The sequence below is a fragment of the Crinia signifera genome, chromosome 4 (genome assembly GCF_055691185.1).
Source record: "Crinia signifera chromosome 4, ASM5569118v1, whole genome shotgun sequence".
In the NCBI taxonomy this organism is placed as follows: Eukaryota; Metazoa; Chordata; class Amphibia; order Anura; family Myobatrachidae; genus Crinia; species Crinia signifera.
In genome coordinates, this window is record NC_139220.1 from 131,157,755 (window position 1) to 131,179,504 (window position 21,750).

General features: G+C 43.3%; 2 protein-coding genes across 16 annotated transcripts in view; one reads left to right on the plus strand and one right to left on the minus strand.

Moving 5' to 3' along the window:
* Positions 1 to 20,649, plus strand: part of HELB (DNA helicase B) — a 44,854-nt gene extending 24,205 nt beyond the window's left edge. Inside the window, exons 11-14 of the mRNA XM_083182493.1 lie at positions 7,781 to 7,940; positions 14,006 to 14,140; positions 14,417 to 14,845; positions 16,628 to 20,649. Of these exons, the coding sequence (XP_083038619.1) occupies positions 7,781 to 7,940; positions 14,006 to 14,140; positions 14,417 to 14,845; positions 16,628 to 16,717 (814 nt within the window). The 3' untranslated portion in view covers positions 16,718 to 20,649. The remainder of the gene's footprint in view (positions 1 to 7,780; positions 7,941 to 14,005; positions 14,141 to 14,416; positions 14,846 to 16,627) is intronic.
* Positions 17,949 to 21,750, minus strand: part of GRIP1 (glutamate receptor interacting protein 1) — a 483,847-nt gene continuing 480,045 nt past the window's right edge. For all 15 annotated transcript variants that reach the window (XM_083182482.1, XM_083182486.1, XM_083182485.1 and 12 more), the window contains one exon: positions 17,949 to 19,442. In XM_083182482.1, coding sequence (XP_083038608.1) covers positions 19,203 to 19,442 — 240 coding nt within the window. In that variant the 3' untranslated portion in view covers positions 17,949 to 19,202. The remainder of the gene's footprint in view (positions 19,443 to 21,750) is intronic.

Below are 21,750 nucleotides of genomic sequence, written 5' to 3' on the forward strand. Positions count from 1 at the left end.
GTCATGAAGAAAGGATCTCCTTCTGCGGATGCCTCCACCGGGAGATCTAAAACATCCCTAATGGCCCTGATAAGCGGTTCAGGACCATGCACTGCTGCCTCAGGGACTGGTTCCTGCAGAACCTGCTCCTCACCCTCCTCCAGTATGTCCTCATCATCTGAATCAGGGGCCATCGCAGCAGCCGGCCTTTTTTGAGGCTGTGCGGGAGGAGGAGGTACATTAAGTGTATGAAGAATATCCACCCTGGCAGCTAACATGGACAATTCCCTCTGAACCCTCTGCGTTTGCTGAGTGTTAGTGGAAAGCTGTGAAGCCACAGAATCCAACAATGTCTTTATGTTGGAAACCCAAACAGGCTCCTGGTCGTCAGCCTGAGATGGCCCCACAAGCTGTGGGGGCACCCCACTGATCTGAGTGTCAGCACTACTGGGCTGTGGTGACATACAAGCCTCACAAGTAACTTGGGACTGTGATTTGGGCACAAACTTGGTGCTACACACCATACAAGTGAACTTTTTCACCATGATGAGACAGTTCTTCTGCGTACAGCAGTACAACTCAACCCCCACGCAGTCACACACGTGCACACACCACACCGCTGGATGTTAAAACAGACTATGTGCTTGTTTTATGTGTTTGTAACTAATCAGTGGGGGAAAAACAGAGCAATTTGGGAACCAAGTGCACCCTTAACCTGAACTCACAGATCTGGGTGAGCTGGTAACGCTAAACACAGTGATATGAACAACAAAGTGTCTAAAATAAGCCAGATAGCGCAGCAGCGCTAAATCGCTATAAAACCTGCTGTCTCTGCCGTGCTGCAAGGACCCGGATCCACCACGCCAGTGAGGAGCCCTCTGTAATGGAGTCTGGCAGCGTGTGAAGAAGCAGGAAGTGACAGCGCGCGCCCAGCAGAGCTTGGTCCCGCTCTGAGTGAAGCCCCGCCCCCCTGTACACGGAGCTGGCGCTTCCATAATTTTATACTGACATATAATAAAGGTATAATATTATATACATATAACCTGAGGGGTGTCCCTGGTGGTCCAGCGGCAGCACCCCTATGCCAGTTACCAGACGCGGGGTTCACGCGGTCCCTGCTAGAGGGCCGCCATTACTGCCCGTCGTCTTGCCGCACCAGAAATGGCTGCGGGGTCCCCTTGTGGGACCCCCAGCCTGTACTCACCACTGAAGTCTTCAGACCTGTCAGGGGTGTTCGGTGGCTAGGGGGCTTGCTCGCCACAGCGCAATGCTGTACGGTGACAAGCCCCACACAGGACCGAATTGTCCTGTAGCAGGGTCAGCTCTGCACCTGAAGAGGTCAGGGACTGACCCTTCTCCTGACACCCACGAAGCAGGACAGCTGTGTGGTCACCACAGCGCCCCAAAATAACAAACTTTGAAAATAAATGTAGAAAAACTCTGGAGCATCCAGAAGCACTGCCTCTCCTGAGGCACATTTTTCAAAACTAACTAGTGGAGGGAGATTGAGGGGAGGAGCCAGTGCACCCACACTGAAAGTTCTTTTATGTGCCTGTCTCTCCTGCGGAGGTCTCAATCCCCATAGTAGTGAACCCAGTATCCCATTGGACGGTAGAGAAAGCTAATTTAGGCAGCCAAATTAGATTGCTAGACTGGGCTATATTGGTAATACGGGAGTTTATATTCTGTTTGTTAGCAATGCTATATGAGCATGCCTGAAAAAGATTGATTGCAATGCAGAACAGTCCAGTTAGTCTAGAGCACACGGTCTAGAGCAGTGGTTCCCAACCCTGGTCCTCAAATACCCCCAACAGTGCACGTTTTCCAGGTCACCCGGCAGGTGCACTCATTATTCAGGCACATTTGAAAAGATCCACAGGTGGAGCTAATTATATCACTTGTGATTCTGTTTGGAGGCCTGCAAAACATGCACTGTTGGGGGTAGTAGTAGTACGTTTATTTATAAGGCGCCACAAAGTGTCCGCAGTGCCGTACATAGCAAACAAAAAAAATTACAAGGTAACGTACAGGGTGTGTTGAAAGATACAGTATAAATAGGGGTATAGCTGGTAGAACTAAAATCAGCATCAGTTCAGAAGTAGGTGTCAAAATTGTCAAGGAGACTGAAGATGAAGTAGAGGAAGGGAAGAACAGGACAGGAGCACAGGTGAGGTAATGAGGTAGGGTGAGTACGTGAGGAAGGAGGGCCCTGCTCATAAGAGTTAACATACTAAAAATAGGTGGGTGGACGAACGAAATACAATAGGATAAGTAGGAACGGAGGGGAACGGAGGCAGGATAGGAGGATCAAAAGAGGTTAGGAGGAGGGATAGGCTAGTCGAAAAAAGTGGGTTTTGAGGGAGCGCTTGAAGGAGGTAAGGGAATCAGATAGCCTGATGGGTGGCGGGAGGTTGTTCCAGTGCAGGGGGGCAGCGCGAGAGAAATCTTGGACACGGGAGTGGGAGGAGGTGATTAGGTGTACTTAAGGGCCAGGGTTGGGAACCACTGAGAGTGAGCAATTCCTTCATGATTGCATCTAAATAAAGCAAGTTACACCTAAATATAATGTACTCTAATGGAGTGATATTTCATTACAATCATCCCACACGTATATTAACCAACACAACTGTGGTTAGCTGAAAGGTGTTTCTGCTAATTTATGTGGCTTTTATAGAAAAAATATTAGTATTTGTTGTGTAGCTAAACTGAGTTTGTGTTGGCAAAGTACAGACTCCCTGCCATGTAAATGTTTCCATGCTGACCACACAGGCAGGTCTGGCTGTAGCTGCTTCTTTCAAGGTGATGATTTACATTGAATTGCAGACAACTACACTAAGGAGAGCATTGATATAGGACAGCAGGGTAAATGGTTTTTATTGTGTATGTTTATGCATGTTGCTCTAGTTCTCAAACTGTGGGTCCCGACCTTCTCAGCATGGGGTCACGACTCCATGTTGCTGACCATCAGGCTGATGACTTTTCTAATCTCAGTCAGTGATTCAAGGAGTCTGAAAAATCTGTTGACTTGCTTGTTTTAGACTTGCTTGTTTTGTGCCTCCACAATGCTGCCATGTATGTGCTGTCTGCTGACTACACATGTGATGTGATGACCTTCTGCAGTCACTTGCTGGGGTCCCCTTAATTCATTTTATTGTCTAATGGGGCCCAGAGCAAAACAGTTTGAAGAAAACAAATCAACTGGAGCCGGTATCCTCAGTTATAATAGCACGAGAACTTATAATGTAAGCTAGACTGAACAATAAATATAATCATGAGTCTGATGGCAATGGGGCATATAGAGGATTGTTGGCATAAGAGATTCACAGTTTAAGGTTTGCAGGGGCATCTGGAGAAGTAAATTGTTAGTACCCAGAAAAGGAGTTGGTATTCCAACTCCCTTAGACTCCATAAGGGAAATATTCCTTTCTTTTACATATTAATAAAAAACAAGGTGTAGTGTTGCTAATATCTTGCTGCTGTTCAGTGTTTGCACACACCACCGGCCGGGTGTGGCCGGAGCTGTATTATGGCAAGTCTTTATTCAGCCTTACCTACTATGTAACAACTTAACTTTTTATTTTTACCAGGTCATACATTTATTTTGTATACAAATAAAATGATTTCCCTTTATTTTAGTCAGACCATTTGAAACATTCACATATGAGGTATCTTCAAGAAGAGCACTACTGTAACTCTATACTACACTTTTTTTTTTTGTATTTGATAAATGTCCTGTATTCATCTACAGAAGGGGTGGCCAAACCTGTCCTCAAGATCTACCAACGGTGCATGTTTTCCAGGCAAGCTGTGGATCTATAGTAGTAATGAATGCAGCATGTTTTAAAATGTGACAGACAGTAATGACTACAGCTTATTTTAGATATAAAAGATAAGTGATCTTGAGCGCTGGCACCGTTCCCCCAAAAAAGAAAGAAATACACCATGAAGGTACAGATTAATGGTAAAATAGAATGGTACTTTCCTTATCCTTATTTTCTTCGCCTGATTTAAAGGCTCACCATAGATTGGATTAATGGCGTTATGTAAGAAATAGAATGTATATCATAGTGTGATACTGTCACAACATTTTATTCATAACATACAGTAAGGTCACACAAAAAACAAATATTCAGCAACCCAGTTGCTATAAGAGAAGAGAAATAGGGTGGAGGTTTACCAGATTCTGGTGTTTAAAGAGCCTGTCGGAAAGTTCTTGTTCTCCTAAGTCGACCACGGTTCTCCGGAAAAACCGACAGTCCCAGGTACTTCAAAAGATCAGGTCTGGTTATGGTCCACCCTCAGTGACACACTCTGAGCTGCTGCTGCAATGCGTATCGGGATCCAATATCCCTTCCTCAGGCAGTATGTACTGGAGTGGGTCACTTCCTATATTTATACCTGTCCCATAAACTATATCCGGGTCAACAGGTTACATCAAATTACAATAAAATTTACACTATCCAAAATTAAAATACTCATAAATCCCCGAGTTCCCCAAATGGCAACACACGCTTAAAACAAAATTAGAAACCTTCTCATTGCCTTACGGCGTTACATTCTCAACCTCCGAAACCGGAAGTCCGACTGCGCTCATTTGGAATGCATCCTCTGTGCGTGGAACGCGCACCGTCCATTGTATGGATGCGGAAGTCCATGTTGCTTTGATAGAACGCCGTCTTGCGGCGCTGTATTCTTAACTTCCGTACCCGGAAGTCTGGCTGCGCTCCTTGGAACGCATTGTCCGTGCGTGGAACGCACAGTCCACTAAGCTGAAACGGAAGTTCGTGTTGTTTCAATGGAACACACGATCTCTGGTCCTGTGGAACGCATCGGGGCTGAAGATAGGAGATCTGTACTGTTTCTTATTTCCGTGTATTACTGAAACACACCTCCATCTTGCGCATCATTATGTTCATATTTCTGCCGGGACGTATAGTTCTGATATTTATTCAATGGTGTTTATTTGCATTGCGGTGGTTTAGTAAAGATCCTTATTTCTACCCAGATAGTTCTTTTGTATAGAGCTATTGGAGTCTATTAGCTGAAAAACATATAAGTATATTAAAATCCATGCACTCTTATCAAATATTATATATATTTTCTTTAAAATGTTTTAGTCCTTTTAAATCCTTATTTTCTAATCTAATAAAGTGCTTATATTAAAAAATTCCTTTTGTGCGTCTTTTATGTATACAATATTTATGATAGAGGTAGAAAAGTGCAATAAAGTGCTTAAGGTGTTAAAACTCATCATATATAAAATTTATCATCATATGAAAAATAAAATTTACAGAAACCACTTTATTTCGAAGTCACTGTTGAGGCCCCTAGGCATTAAATTTTTCAGTTTGAAGATCCATCTCATTTCTGCTTTTGCCAGCATGGCTTCCTCATTCCTATTCCGCCATGTATTCTTTATCACTTCTATGGCCATGAATTTGGTAATGTGGCTCGTTTGGCAGTTATGGTGTTCCTTGAAGTGATTTGATAGTGAATGGGTCGTCATGCCTTTTCGGATATTTCTTAAATGCTCACTTAATCTTGTTTTTAATGCCCTGCTTGTTCTCCCTATATATATGAGGTTACAGTTACACTCAATCATATATACCACATTGGTTGTGTGGCATGTCATGAATTGGTCGATAGTGTATTTCTGTCCATTGCGCTCATTTGCGCAGAAATGAGATGGATCTTCAAACTGAAAAATTTAATGCCTAGGGGCCTCAACAGTGACTTCGAAATAAAGTGGTTTCTGTAAATTTTATTTTTCATATGATGATAAATTTTATATATGATGAGTTTTAGCACCTTAAGCACTTTATTGCACTTTTCTACCTCTATCATAAATATTGTAATAATATGTTTTTCAGCTAATAGACTCCAATAGCTCTATACAAAAGAACTATCTGGGTAGAAATAAGGATCTTTACTAAACCACCGCAATGCAAATAAACACCATTGAATAAATATCAGAACTATACGTCCCGGCAGAAATATGAACATAATGATGCGCAAGATGGAGGTGTGTTTCAGTAATACACGGAAATAAGAAACAGTACAGATCTCCTATCTTCAGCCCCGATGCGTTCCACAGGACCAGAGATCGTGTGTTCCATTGAAACAACACGAACTTCCGTTTCAGCTTAGTGGACTGTGCGTTCCACGCACGGACAATGCGTTCCAAGGAGCGCAGCCAGACTTCCGGGTACGGAAGTTAAGAATACAGCGCTGCAAGACGGCGTTCTATCAAAGCAACATGGACTTCCGCATCCATACAATGGATGGTGCGCGTTCCACGCAAAGAGGATGCGTTCCAAATGAGCGCAGTCGGACTTCCGGTTTCGGAGGTTGAGAATGTAACGCCGTAAGGCAATGAGAAGGTTTCTAATTTTGTTTTAAGCGTGTGTTGCCATTTGGGGAACTCGGGGATTTATGAGTATTTTTATTTTGGATAGTGTAAATTTTATTGTAATTTGATGTAACCTGTTGACCCGGATATAGTTTATGGGACAGGTATAAATATAGGAAGTGACCCACTCCAGTACATACTGCCTGAGGAAGGGATATTGGATCCCGATACGCGTTGCAGCAGCAGCTCAGAGTGTGTCACTGAGGGTGGACCATAACCAGACCTGATCTTTTGAAGTACCTGGGACTGTCGGTTTTTCCGGAGAACCGTGGTCGACTTAGGAGAACAAGAACTTTCCGACAGGCTCTTTAAACACCAGAATCTGGTAAACCTCCACCCTATTTCTCTTCTCTTATAGCAACTGGGTTGCTGAATATTTGTTTTTTGTGTGACCTTACTGTATGTTATGAATAAAATGTTGTGACAGTATCACACTATGATATACATTCTATTTCTTACATATCGCCATTAATCCAATCTATGGTGAGCCTTTAAATCAGGCGAATAAAATAAGGATAAGGAAAGTACCATTCTATTTTACCATTAATCTGTACCTTCACGGTGTATTTCTTTCTTTTTTTGGGGAACGGTGCCAGCGCACAAGATCACTTATCTTTTATATCTAAAATAAGCCTACTGTTACTAAGGGAGTAATTTTAGTGATCATTGCTGCAGACATTAAGTTTCAGCGCATAGTGCCTAGACTCAGAACCAAACAATTCTAATGACTACAGCTGTGCACCAGCTAGGTAACCTGGAAACCGTGGACCGCTGGTAGATCTCAAGGACCGGTTTGGCCATCCCTGATCTACAGTATGCATTGCCTGGGATTATAGGGACTTCCCTCTGAAAATTGTGTAATTCAATAGTAGGGACATTCCTGGGTTGGTCCCTTTCACACCACCCTTGTCCCTGCATTTTCTGGTGTGTGGGGGGGGGGGGCTGAATACAGACTGAGATGATCTGAGCAGCGGCGGCTGGGTGCTTGTAGCGCTATTTGCTGGGCAGGAAGCGCTGATTTTGAAAAGACTGGCTGGACGCTGATTGGGTGAGAGCGTCCGGCCATATCTTTTCAAATCCATTGCTTCCCGCTGCCTGGCAAATAGCGCTACAAGTGCCCAGCCGCCACTGCCCCAAGCCCCGCAGTCTGGACCCCGCTGCCCGGACCCGGGTAGGTAACTTTCACACCAGCCAGTAACCCGGGCTGGTCGCGGGAGCGGTTGAAATCCTGGGAATTTTAGCCTGGGAACCTTGCACACTAGCGCTAATCGTGGGTTGTTCCCAGGGCCAACCCGGGAATTTTGGCTGGTGTGAAAGAGATGTAATAAAAATAATAAAAATAGTACATTTTAGAAAAAAATATTTAAGTAAATTGTGCCATCTTTATTAAAGGCATTCTTTGAAAGAACCGAGAAACTTGAGCCTTAGTCAGCCTCAGTCAGAAGAGCCCGGACCAGGAAAGGACAGTGCTGACCGCAGTATGGAGGCTCAGGATAAGAAGGTGGATGAAGATGAAAGGCTATGTAATGGAGAATTATTTTTTATAGTTGAAGTAAGTGATTTTAAATCTTAAGGGCCCCATACATCAGCAATTAATTGTGACAATTTTCAGATATGGAGATGATTGCCACAATTAATTTTAGATGTGTGGGCTCACCCTTTTGGCAATCCCAATCAAAATCGCCAATCGATTGCTTAATCAGGTTTTTAAACATGTTTAATAATCTGGTATTATCTTCAGATCTTTTTTATATGTGTGGGCATTCCCAATTTGTCTTCTTCATCTATTTACATTATGAACCGCAATCGATTGGGCAATTTCCAGATATGAAGATGCAATCTTTAGATGGAAAAATATGCCGATCACTGAAATAAATCTGTAATGTGTGGGCAAAGTCAGATAGATTGTAAAATCCATTTATCTGGCCAAAATATCCCTGTATCTGAAAATCCATAAATTGTGATTGCTGATGTATGGGGCCCATAAGGTTCATTCAACTGCCAATGATTAGTAGTTTAGGGAAATTCTTTATCTCGAACTCACATTAGAAAATGAAAAAATATATAACAGGCTAAGGGTGCTATTCAATGTCGGACGCTATTTAATTTAATTTTATTACTTTAAAACAATTTGGATCTATATTGTTGGAAACCGCCTGGATTGTTTAATTCACATCTGTTTTTCGACAATCCGCAGCCGTTTTAGTCTACGCTCCCATTTTTCAACACTCAGAACATTGAGTACTGGCTGTCGAAACAGGGTGAAAAAGGCCCAGGATTCTGTCTGTCGGGACTTTCCAACAGTCTGAATCCCATATTTAATGCCCCCCTAAGTATAAGAAATAGAACTTGCAATTTAATCAGTTAATATGATGCATATATAAACAAACTGGAGAATAATATTTTATAATTAATAATTATAAATTTGTGGGTTTTCTCCTCTCAGCCTCCTGCACCTACAGTGTGTCATTCATCCTGAACCCTGTCTCCTCTTCTCCTCCTTTTGGAGTCTCCATCTGTCTGTACTACCCCTTCCACCTCCATGTCGCTGCAATCTACCGTCCCCCTGGCCCTATCTCCCAATTTCTTGACAACTTCGCCGCCTGGCTTCCACACTTCCTCTCCTCTGACCTTCTTTCTGTCATTCTTGGTGACTTTAATATCCCCTTGGATAACCCCGCTGATCCTGGCACCTCCAAACTCCGCTCTCTCTCTGCTCCTCTCTTGGCCTATCTCAGTGGACTACTTCTCCCACCCACATCCAAGGACACTCCCTTGATCTCGTCTTCTCCCGCTCTTGTTCCCTTAGTGTAGTCAGTATCACGGATTTTCCTCTTTCTGACCATCACCTCATCTCTTTCTCACTCACTGCTTCCTCCTTTCCCACCCCCCCCCCTCCCGAGTGCATTGTCTCACGGCTTAACGTCAACACACTTGATATTGCTGCCTTCTCAGACACGCTGTGTCCTATTCTAGCCCCAATCGCCGCCATGTCATGCCCAAACCTCGCCGCCTCCCTCTATAACGACACCCTATCTTCGGCATTGGACTCTGCCTGCCCTCCCTCCTCTATCCCCCTTCGATGCTCCAACCCCCAAACGTGGCACTCGCCTATCACCCGATTCCTTAAAAAGTGCTCTCGCACTGCTGAGCGCTTCTGGAAGAAATCTCGCTCCCTCGCGGATTATCTCCATTTCAAATTCATTCTTTCTTCCTTCAGCTCTGCCCTTGCTCTGGCCAAGGAATCCTACTTAAGTCCCTCATCCTTTCCCAATCATCCAACCCCCGCAGGCTCTTCGCCACCTTCAACTCCTTGCTCCCCCTCTCTCCTCCAGCTCTTCCGTCCTCCATCGTAGCCTCTGATTTTGCTACCTACTTTTCAACCAAAATCTCCTCTCTCAGGACTGCCATCACTGCTGCCATGACCTCACCTTCTCCTTCCCACCCCTGTCCTCATTTTACCCTGCCGCTGAAGTCCATTCTATCCTTCAATCCGCTTCTCCCTCCACCTGCCTGCTCGATCCTATCCCCTCCAATATTATCTGTCATCTCAGTCAGTCGGTCTGCTCTCACCTGGCTCACCACTTTAATCTTTCCCTATCCTCTGGGATCTTCCCCCTCCTCCTTCAAACACCTTCTTGTCTCCCCATTTCTCAAAAAATCAAATCTGGACCCCCAACTCTCCGTCCAACTACAGGCCCATCTCCCTCCTCCCTTTTGCCTCCAAGCTCCTAGAACGTCTGGCCTATAATAGTCTCCTAAGCCACCTTACTGATCACTCCATTCTAGACCCCCTCCAATCCGGGTTCCGTCCTTTACATTCCACTGAAACTGCCCAGGCCAAAGTCACAAACTATCTACGATCGGCTAAATCCAAAGGCCTCTTCTCTATCCTCATCCAGCTTGATCTGTCGGCTGCCTTTGACACTGTTGACCACCCTCTTCTGCTCAACACCCTCCGCTCCTTTGGCATCACTGGCACAGTCTTCTCCTGGTTCACCTCATACCTCTCCGATCGCTCCTTCTCTGTCTCCACTCCGAGCTCCTCCTCCTCCTACTACCCCGCAGCCAGTCGGTGTTCCCCACCCTCATCAGCTCCTATGGCTTCCATTACCACCTTTATGCTGATGATATCCTAATCTATTTCTCCTCCCCCGACCTATCCCCATCACTCCTGTAAAAGGTCTCCGAATGCCTCACGGCCATCTCAGCCTGGATGACCCAACGCTTCCTGAAACTAAACATGGCTAAAACTGAACTTCTAATCTTTCATCCCCTCTTCTCCCACTATCTCCATCAGCATTGGTGAAACCGAGATCACCTCGACCGACCAAACGCGCTGCCTCGGTGTCATCATTGACTCCTCCCTTTTTCACCCCCCACATTCGTGCTCATACAGTCTTGCCGATTTCACCTCCGCAACATCTCACGCATCAGACCATTCCTCTCCACTGACGCGACCAAAATTCTCATTCACTCTCTTGTCATCTTCCGCTACCTTTTGCCCGCCTCGCCCCTCTCCAATGCTTTCTTAACGCTGCTGCTAGGCTCATCTTCCTCTCCCGCCGCTCTACCTCTGCCTCCCCCTCTGTCTATCTCTTCACTGGCTCGCCATTCCTTTCCGGGTTCTCTTTAAACTCCTCACCACCACCTACAAGGCTCTCTCCTCCTCCACCACTCCTTAACTTTCTTCACTGATCTCTATCCACACTCCCTCCCGTCCTCTTCGCTCCGCCGCCGACTGACCTCTCACCTAATCACCTCCTCCCACTCCCGTGTCCAAGACTTCTCTCGCGCTGCCCCCTGCACTGGAACAACTTCCCACCACCCATCAGGCTTTCTGATTCCCTTACCTCCTTCAAGCGCTCCCTCAAAACCCACTTCCGATTTCCTCCTCCTCCTTCTAACCTCTTTTGCTCCTCCTATCCTGCCTACCCTACCCCTCCATCCGTTCCTACTTATCCTATTGTTTTTCGTTCGTCCACCCACCTACTTTTAGTCTGTTAACTCTTATGAGTAGGGCCCTCCTTCCTCACTTACTCACCCTACCTCTTTACCTCACCAGTGCTCCTGCCCTGTTCTTCCCTTCCTCTACTTCACCTTCAGTCTCCTCGACAATTTCGACACCTACTTCAGAACTGATGCTGATTTTAGTTCTACCAGCTATACCCCTATTTATGCTGTACTTTATCAACACACCCTGTACGTTGCCTTGTAATTTGTTTTCTATGTACGGCGCTGCGGACACTTTGTGGCGCCTTTATAAATAAACTTACTACTACTATAAGCAAACAACTGCAGTTTTAACATGGCCGGAGATACAGCGCCCAAGTATCCTGCTGGACTGGATGGACAATAACATTGACTACTTTGCACTTCTTGCACAAATGAAGATGCAAAACCTTGCGATTTGACCGGTTGTAGACTCAGTACATAGTATAAGGTTTATGTGGAGAAATCTAATGACCATTTGAAAACCAAAAGGGTGGGAAGTGCCCTGCTTGTGAGAGCTTACTTAAGGTGACGCTCCGTTTTTGCCGGCTCCGTTCTGTACTATACGATGCGCGCTCCCGCGCATCACATAGTCGGTACAAAAAGTATGTGCTGCACATACTTTTTGTACTAAGTACACATCGTATCGGATCGCAGTGCATGCACAAGGCATGCGATCCGATACGATGTGTACTTTAAAAGTACAAAATGGACCGTATATGGGGGGCTTTAGTCTATTGGACAAAGAGCAAGCTGAGATGAGTTGCCGTGGAGACATTTAACTGAATAGTGTGTCACCAGTGAGCACACAGTGAGGCTATAAGTGAAGGTATAACTATGTGAAGCCTTGAGAACAAGCTGATCAGGGATGAAAGGAATTTGTCGCTGATAAAACCAACTCTCATGCCCACCATCACTTTTCCTCCAATGCGTTTGAGAGAGAGAGGTAGTGACGCACAGGTCAGAAGTATATCCAAGAAGGTGGGATTTGATAGTATTTATATAGATTTCTGGCATATGATGCCTGCTGTGTATGTGAGGGTGTAGACTTTAGGGAAGGGATTTGCAGTGGTGTTGCAAAAATGTAAGATTGGTGTAATTTGGACATAGAGCCAGGTAGGTGGTGCTGCAGTAGTTTGCATGAGATAATGTGTATGAGTTGTGATTTCTCTTTTGGTAAGAAAATTGTGCAGTCTAGGGTTCACATCCACCTTTAAATTATAGGTACTTGTTTCCTAGAACGGCGCCCATCGCGGGCATCGCATGCCATTATAATGGCATGCGATGCCCGCGATTTTACATAGAAATGCATGGTAAAATGTAAATCGCGTCAGTTGCATCGCATGCGACCGACGCGATTACCGATTTTACATAGGGAACCATGTTAAATGGCCCAATTGACCCAATTTCACATAGGGAACAATGTTAAATGGCCCACAGACCCCAAATAGCCACCCTGAAGTGTGAAATGGCCCCCCCAATTGTTAACGCCACCCCACGATCAACGGCAACCCGAAGCGTGGCGAGCGGCGGCGGTACGCATCCTCCGACCTTTTCATACCCCCACTATCCATGTCGGTGTGGAGTTGAGAATAGAAAGTGTGGTGAGCGCAGCGAGCCCACGCGGATATCTGTGAAGCCCGCGAGGGGACGCGTATAGCTGTGAAGGTATCCGCGTGCGCTCGCCACACTACGGGCACGGTGGCTAGCTTGGCTCCCCACACTTTCTATTCTCAACTCCACGCCGACGTGGATAGTGGGGGTATGAAAAGGTCGGAGGACGCGTACCGCCGCTGCTCGCCACGCAGACCAGGTGGGCCAAGTGGTTGACGTTGATCGTGGGGTGGCGTTAACAATTGGGGGGGCCATTTCACACTTCAGGGTGGCTATTTGGGGTCTGTGGGCCATTTGACATTGTTCCCTATGTAAAATCGCGATCATCGCATGCGATTTTTTTTGGCCGCATGCGATGCGACCGACGCGATTTTTTTTCCTTGCGATGCCTAAGATCAATATCGTGGGCGCCGTTCTAGGAAACAAGTACCAAATTATATCTATAGTAGAGTATAGTAAGGCTTTACTAAGGCTTAGGACACTGATGTGAAAAGCCCATGTCTCAGTTTTGTCTCAAAACCCACGTAAGAGCTGTTTCCATGGCTCGTTACCCGGTTATACACGCTAAAAACCCTGCTATAGTACCAGGAAAAATATCTCTGGTCACTAGACCCAGGGTTTTTTCATTGTCACCATTTCCACTGATAAAAGGGTTGATGCGCGTTCATGTGCAAAAACCTGGAATTTTTAGTTGGGTGGAAAAAGAGGTATTAGAAGTTGCCAAAGTGATCAGTGCTCTTGTTTTATCTGTCTCTAGATATAAATTATTGCACATTTAAATATTCCAGAGATTGGGGGGAAATGTTTCAAATTAAAAATAGCAACCATTTCCAATCCTCTTCATGTACTAGCAGATCACATGTCCATACAGATGTGTTTACATCTATTTGCTGTGCGCTACCAGTCTCATTGCACATGCGCACTGTCAGCTTTTTCCTGTGTGAACTACACGGCTACACACAGATTGTCAGGATTTTATTTTGGAATAGTAATTGTTGTGGTATTTTATAGGATATTGAAAGAGACAAAGTACGAGAACTATCCTTATATGATGGAGAAGCTCGAACATATACCCTGAATTTTAAAGCTCTTAGAATTCTGAGTGGGTTACAGCATGGATGGGCTAGAACCATCCACACGTTCCAGGTAAATATTATTCCCGTACATTATAATGAATTAAACCTTATCCGTTACAATAAATGTATTTTGACACCGATACATTCGCCCCATCAGAAAGAGAATTCCCTTTTTTACACTTTTATTAAAGCTATAACCATTATGTAATGAATGGCTCCTTGGTCTGGCCTTGGAAGACTTGGTTCAAGTTCTGAATGATGTATTAAATCAATATAGTATTTTTTTTATTTTAAAATGTTTGGAAAGTGCTTAAATCTAACTATTCACTTTTATTCCTGGAAACAGGGCTCTGAAGAGGACACAGTTGTGTATGTGCTAGGTGCTGCTGGCAGGCAAAACTGGAAACACGTATATACTGCAGTAACACGAGGTCGCAAACGTGTATATATAATTGCAAAGGAGGCACAGCTTGATCAAGCAATTGTTAATAAAGCCCGTGAAAGAAAAACCCGATTGAAGCAGCGCCTGAAAGATGTCCTGTTTCAAAGTAGAGCCAGTTCGCAGCCAGCTGCCCCCCTGCCTACAGAACCAATGTGTGTACAGGAGGCAGGGGACCAAGAGCCTAATGGCCCTGCGGCTTCACATGAACTATTATACACGCAGCTCAAAACTCCACCTAGGCCGACCACTCCTGAATCAAAGCAAAAGAGAACAGGACTTCCTGCCCATTACTTAGAGACACCTCCCAAGGTGTATCGTGTTGGCGACCACATGGTAATGCACAATTTTAGTTATTATTTGAAATTCATTGCAAAATATTTCAGCACTGATTCCCAACATACACTGTGACATGTTACCAGAGGGTCAATATGTAAGCACCAAGTGCTAAAAACCTACTGTGGAAATAACATAACTGGCACTGTATACAGATGTAGCCCTCTTCATTCTTGCCAGGCACCCGCCAGATCACCTTCTCTGCGATAGGGACTTGCATGCATCTGCCACGCACGCGCATCCCAGTCTGGTGACAGCGGCCCATCGGATCCCTGCCTGTCTCCGCTTCAGGGAGGGGGGAGGCAGCAGGTACCTGCGGCAAGCTCCGTTGCCACGGGGAGCGTGCCCCTAGTGGGAGCCGGCTGCTGGCGATAATAACGCCAGCCCCTGGAAGGATGAAGAGGGCTACATCTGTATGTGCAAGAACATGATTGCTTGGCATTTAAATTCAGTGTCTGAGATCATGCGCAAACTTTATTTTTGCATAAAACAAGGTTTTAAAACATTTAAACAATGTGTGTATTTCATGTGTTTATACATCATAAATGCAAGATTCCTCATTCATATATGAAAATGTTCCAAAATACGGAATAATCCGTTGAAAATTTCTGCTTGATCCTAGCATTTTGGATAAGGGATACTTAACCTGTATTGAAATAGGCAGAGTAGGTGAACTATATATTTTTTTAAATCATGCAAATTAGAAGTTCAGTTTTAAAAATACACTGCAGTTCCCTTTCCATGTTTTACCATTTGCGTGTCCCAGAGTAGTGACCAAAAACTAGCCAGCTCCAACTTTAGCTATTAGGTTGTTTTCCTACATTATAATATATAATAGCACTTTAGTTTGATCTGGTCATTCCTCTATATTGTCACACGTATCAGTAGTCCTACATCCACTTTTATATAGAACTTATACTTGTGGTAGATGCAGAAGGCCTGGTGATATCATTTATATTATTATTGTTCTTCCCCTAACTCCTAGCCTCATGCAGTGTGGTCATGGTAACACATTCCCTGCTTACCTGTGAGTCCGGGAGATGCTGGCATATAGCAGCCTTCTGCACATTCCAGGAGATTAGCCAAGTATGCAGAGTGCAATAGACACACTTTATGCTGCAAAGTATTAAGGATATCTAAGATCTAGTGCTCCCCATGTTCATTTAAGTTTGAAACAGCCAGCTGTGCTTTACTAAAACATGAGCACTGTTACCAGGTTCTCACCCAACCACATCATTTCTTGTTTTGTTCAGAAATTCTTGCAAATTACTTTGGAGTAACTAGTTTCACAGCCGGGATACGGTCATTGGGTCACCAGCAAGTTGTTAGTGAAAAACCCAGTCGACCTAATAATTGTCTGTTTTTTTGAGCCGACAGGCAGTAGTTCATGCCCTACCATCCACTAGGGCATGGGTCTTCAACCTATGGCCCTCCAGATGTTGTGAAACTACATGTTCCAATATGCATTGCTACATTTTTTCCTATAAGAGCATGCCAAAATTGTCAGGGCATGCTGGGAAATGTAGTTCCACAACATCTGGAGGGCCACAGGTTGAAGACCTGTGCACTAGGGCATGGTGGGAGAATAAAAGTGTGCTGAGCGTAGCGGTGCACTTTTACCTGTGTCCAAAAAACAGTAAAGAACCCAATGTCGACCGAATGACTGTCTAACAACTTACTGGTGACCAACTGATCTACAGCCACTCAAATCTATTCTGAACTGATAACTTACAATATAATAATCTTGCATGCCCTCATTATTATAATTTTTTTTTTTTGCAGGACATTGTAGAAGTGTCTCCCTCAGAGGATACCAAACTTCACAACTTAAGTATTCACAGCCCTTGTCATAAAGAGCTCTTCAAGCCCTGAATATCCAATGGGCTGTGGTAGTGAAGTATGCCAGCTGGTAGCAAGGGATGGGAACTTGTACCTTTTTCTGGCAATTGCAGCCAGTGTCTCCATAGTTGAAAGTTTTATATTTCAGTGGATGGAGTAACCATCACCTTTTTTATAGATGTTTCTTAAATTATTAATGAGTATATTTTGTTATAATAGAACAAATGTTAGAAACATTCTAATATATCAAATATTTAATAATGCTGTTGTGGGGATCTCAGAACCCAAAATACTTATCTTGATATAAATATGTATTCATGGTAAGCTGTAATCTCTGGGCTGTGTTATCCCCATACTACCCTGAGGGACTACTTTGGGCAATGACCTGTTTCTGGGTACGCATCATTGTAAAAATGGGATAGTGCTGTAAATTGTCACTCTGTATTAACTGTAATTTGTTCTTTAATCTTGTAATACTTCAACCTGAATGGAAAATCACTCGGATATTGTTGTTGATGTAGCAATTCTAAAGGTTTTCTTGATCTGTGGCCCTGTAAGCTTATCTATGTAGTGTGTATGTATTCTTTCCTGGCTCTAATTACCATGCAGTGTGAGCGGTACATTATGGAGAGGAGTTTTATTTAAGAGGGGATGATGTCCATAGCAACCAATCCGATTCTATCCACCTTCTAGGACAGTGATGGCTAACATTGACACTCTAGCTCAGGCTTGTCCAAACTATGGCCCTCCAGCTGTTGTGAAACTACAAGTCCCATCATGCCTTCCTACAGTTTTGTTATTAGGGACTGCTAAAACTATGGCAAGGCATGCTGGGATGTGTAGTTTCACAACAGCTGGAGTGCCACAGTTTGGAAATGCCTGCTCTAGCTGTTTCCAGCACCAGTTTTAGCCAAATAGTAAAACTGTAGCAGGGCATGCTGGGATGTGTAGTTTAACAGCTGGCATGTTGAGGTTAGCAATAACTGCTCTAGAAAGTGCTTAATAAATAGAATGATTGGTTGCTATAGACAACATCCCATCCTCAATAGAACTTCTGTTTTAGTAAATTTACCCCTGTAGACTCCAGTGCGAAAGGGGTATAACCGTGTTATATATATTCTTATGCAACCTGTATGCGCAATCAATGACCGATCAATCGAAGCATTTGTATTTGGGAAACATACCATGTGAGTTTATTAAACTGAGGGAAAATACAGAATTGCCTGTTAATAAGATTTGTGATTTATATTAATAGAAAACCACCTTGTTCTTTAAAGCATTGTTTATTCAGTTGTTTTTGTACAGTATGATTGTTCCATACAAAGTTTCAACAGGTTGAGTTCCCAAAACCATACATAAGACAATAAATGTCATGCTATTAAAGTAGTAAATTTTGTACAAAAATACTTTACAGTTTAATACTTGTTTGTTACAAACAAAAATACATATTAAATGACATATGATGTGGTGGTTTTTTTCCCCCCTCCTATTTCTGTATGTTCACTTCATATTTTGACTGGCAGTGTTTTTAAAAAAACAGTATGTTTGCACAGGTAAAAGTAACATATCCATTGAACAATACCAATAAGACTGCAGGGTGACCTATCACAGATGCACAAGATGGAGGTTGCCTGGACCCCTGCCTGCTCAGCAGATGCCATTGCTAAGAATTGCAAACACAGCTGCTGGTGAGTATCCAATCAAAAGCAGAATCTCTTTATTGCTTTCGGGGCTTGGCAAGGCTTTGTAACATGTACACTTCTAAAACAACGATGAGACATGGCAAAACAACTGCTCTTATTTATACTCTACAGATACCAGAGCTTGGTTCATTAAAATTGGATGTTCTTGCACAGTTTTAAATGGCCTAAGAAATATGAAAATATATAGCAATTCAGGCTCCAGGAATTCTGTTGATCTAAAACCCATGCTATGTCAGCCCTATTTATTGTCATTTAAATACCAGTCCCAAAGACATGGCTAGAACTAAAGACTTGACGCCAAGAATCTGGTAAAAAGGTTCATTGGGGACTAAACCACAGACAATACAAGGGGCACGTGTACCAGAAGCCAGGATAAAGGTGACCTAACATGGTAAAGATAAACTATGAGTAAAAATGATACTTAAAACTTTAGCAGCTATACATTGTACGCCCAGACCCATTCATAACGAGGTCTTCATTTGAGAAGTTTCCATCTAACTCAAAGACACTGCCTGGAAAATAAGCCACTTTCATTCCATTGCACATCACAATAGCCCGACATGTGGTCAGATGAGCTTGGAATGGCACGTATATATAGTGATGCTACAATGTAGCGCTATCATCTGAAAAATGATTTGTTGGTTCCGGTTTGAGGACCATGATCAATCTAGCTAGTGTCTCAGCTCCCCTGTGCTTAACAGTAAAGCCATAGAATGACATCTGTGTCTTAAACGTCACAGATCAATTGTATGACAGGGATTTAGCACCAGTTTATTAATTTTTTGCTATGAAGTCACTGCCCTAAAATGTTTTTGCTATAAAGTATTTGTTGAGTCTCGCATATCCATAGCTGTTAGATGATGTCCACCGGTTGGGTGAGAAAAGGGGTCGTTGTGATCAGTCCATTCTTCTACGGCCGCATTAGCTACTGCTGATGCCTCCTTCTGAGAGGCAATAGGGTTCCTGCTAATGACTAAATCTAGTTTGTTACCCGATTCTGCTATTAATGGGACGACCAAGCAGCAGTCAAAGTCTCTGGTGCGGATGTGATTTACCTGAAAAAGAAAAAAAAGGCCAAAACTTGTAAAAAATTCTATTCATATTTAGTATTCTTAATCACAATGTAATAGTCAAGCAGCATTTAATGTGAACATGTGGTTTATCTGTATTCTATGCGACTGTTCGGGTACATGTTATCCCACCCCACCAACATTATATTTCGCTAATCTAGTGTAAACTCTATCCAGTATCAGATGACCGGTTGTACAACTGGAATTAATATGATTACTTTGCTTTTTGTTATATTTCAGTTTCCTCTCAGACTTCTCCCCTTTGGCTAGAAGGTATGGGTAGCTTCTTATCTTCATTTCTTTCCAAAATATAACACTTTAATACACTATTACAGAGTCCCAAGCAAGTGGCCATACCTGCTGAACAGAGGGAATGCTAGAGCGAGACCTGAGATACCTCTGGAGTGTACACCGCTATAGCTTTTATGTAGTAGCTGATGGCTTGTCAATCATAGTCTTAAGTCACTGACTGGATGAGGTATGCATGACCAACCCTACTTCTATTATATGCACATGGGCAAAAGCCATTTCTCAGACTAGAAGTTTTCCCACATCTTTAAGCATGTTGAACCCTTAATCCAGAACATATTTAACACCAACTCTTAAGCCCCAAACACATATGGTCACTGAGCGAGCATATCCCTGTGCATACAGGGCTACTTTTGAGCGTGCTCCCTCAACCAGCCCTGCAATGGCTTCCCAGCGATCAGCTGTTTCCCCAAGCAATGTCTGCTTTTCATCAGCGACCATCTCTGGTTGCTGATGAAAATGGGACACTGAGCAATTTTAAGCCAATATTGTTCTACAATCATATTGCTCTGTGTGTACAGAGCTTCAGACAAGACATGGGGACCCTTCAGCTGTTGTTGAAATCCACATCCCAGCATGCCCGCAACAGTTTTAGTATGCCAAATAGCAAAACTGTAGCAGGGCATGCTGGGATGTGTAATTCAACAACAGCTGGAGGGTTGAAGGTTCCCCGCACCTGTTTCAGACTGTACTTGGCTGTGCTGCTGCTGGAACTCTTTGTATAAACATTTTGAAATAAAATATTTTTGTTTTCAAGATTTTATTGGATCCTTAGTCTCTCATAGCCATAGGAGATAGATAGTTAATTTTGATACCATGCTATCAAAAGTAACACTTTTATGTTTGTCATTACTGTATGCATCCTGGGTATTTGTTCTATCTTGCTTCAATAAAAATGGATTGACAAAAATATATTGTGCTTTGGGTTCCATTTTTAGCAGTGCACCTCTCCACTGAAAACTCAGGTTGATTTTGCCATGTAAATGATTGCTGCTTTAAACAAAATGGACAAACTCACCCCCTTCTCATTTTTTGATTCTCACACCCTATTACATTTGTCCCTTTAGCATTTTGTATACAGAAACATAAGCACACAGAATATAGACACTGTTACAGTTTGAGTGAAACACTGTAATGTAGCATTTAATCTGCAGATACAGCAGCAGTCACACACGACTATAGCCATGCCGCATGTCAAATAGCAGTTGCTTGTGCATCTTCCAAATAAAATATATAAATAATAATAAAAAAAAAAAAAAAAAATGTATTCTCTACTAATATGTACTGTAGGTTAGGGAGTTTTTTTGGAGTTTAGAAGTCTTCTTCCTCTAGAGCTATGTACACACACTTCGTTTTGCTTTAGATTCGATGTCCGATTCGAATTTCTATTAGATCTGGCATTAGATCTTCCCATTCAATTTTGCATTCGATATTGATTTTGAATTTGATTTACATTCATGGTACATTGTACACATTCTATTTACTGGATCGAATTTGGTATTTCCTTGGCTGTACAGTCTATTTTTCTTTTCGATTTTGAGAAAACGGGAGCGCGCATCGAATCGAATGCAGATTGAACGTGTCCTAAAATACATTCGATGTGGATTTGATTTTGCTTCTATAAGATAAACAGAATCAAAAACCTGGAAAAATCTGAGCATGTGTAAACTGCTTAAGTTCCTACAACACTCCCAATTGGGGAACAGTGCTCCAGGATGCTGATGGCAGTGTCCTGTGCACCATGTTATAAGAAAGCACCTAACCCTAAAAATTAAGATATAGAACTGTATCTGCATGTGTGCCAGAAATAGGAAAAAAAAGATTTGAATTACACTAGGAACCATTTAGAAGTGTTGTGTCACCATGGGCCGAGTGGCTAGACCACCAATATTATGTTGAGAGAAGTGATATGGATATTTTAAGGCCCCCATACACTAGGGCGGTTTACATGCAGTTTGGGGTCTCTTCTCTTCATGCAAGTGCA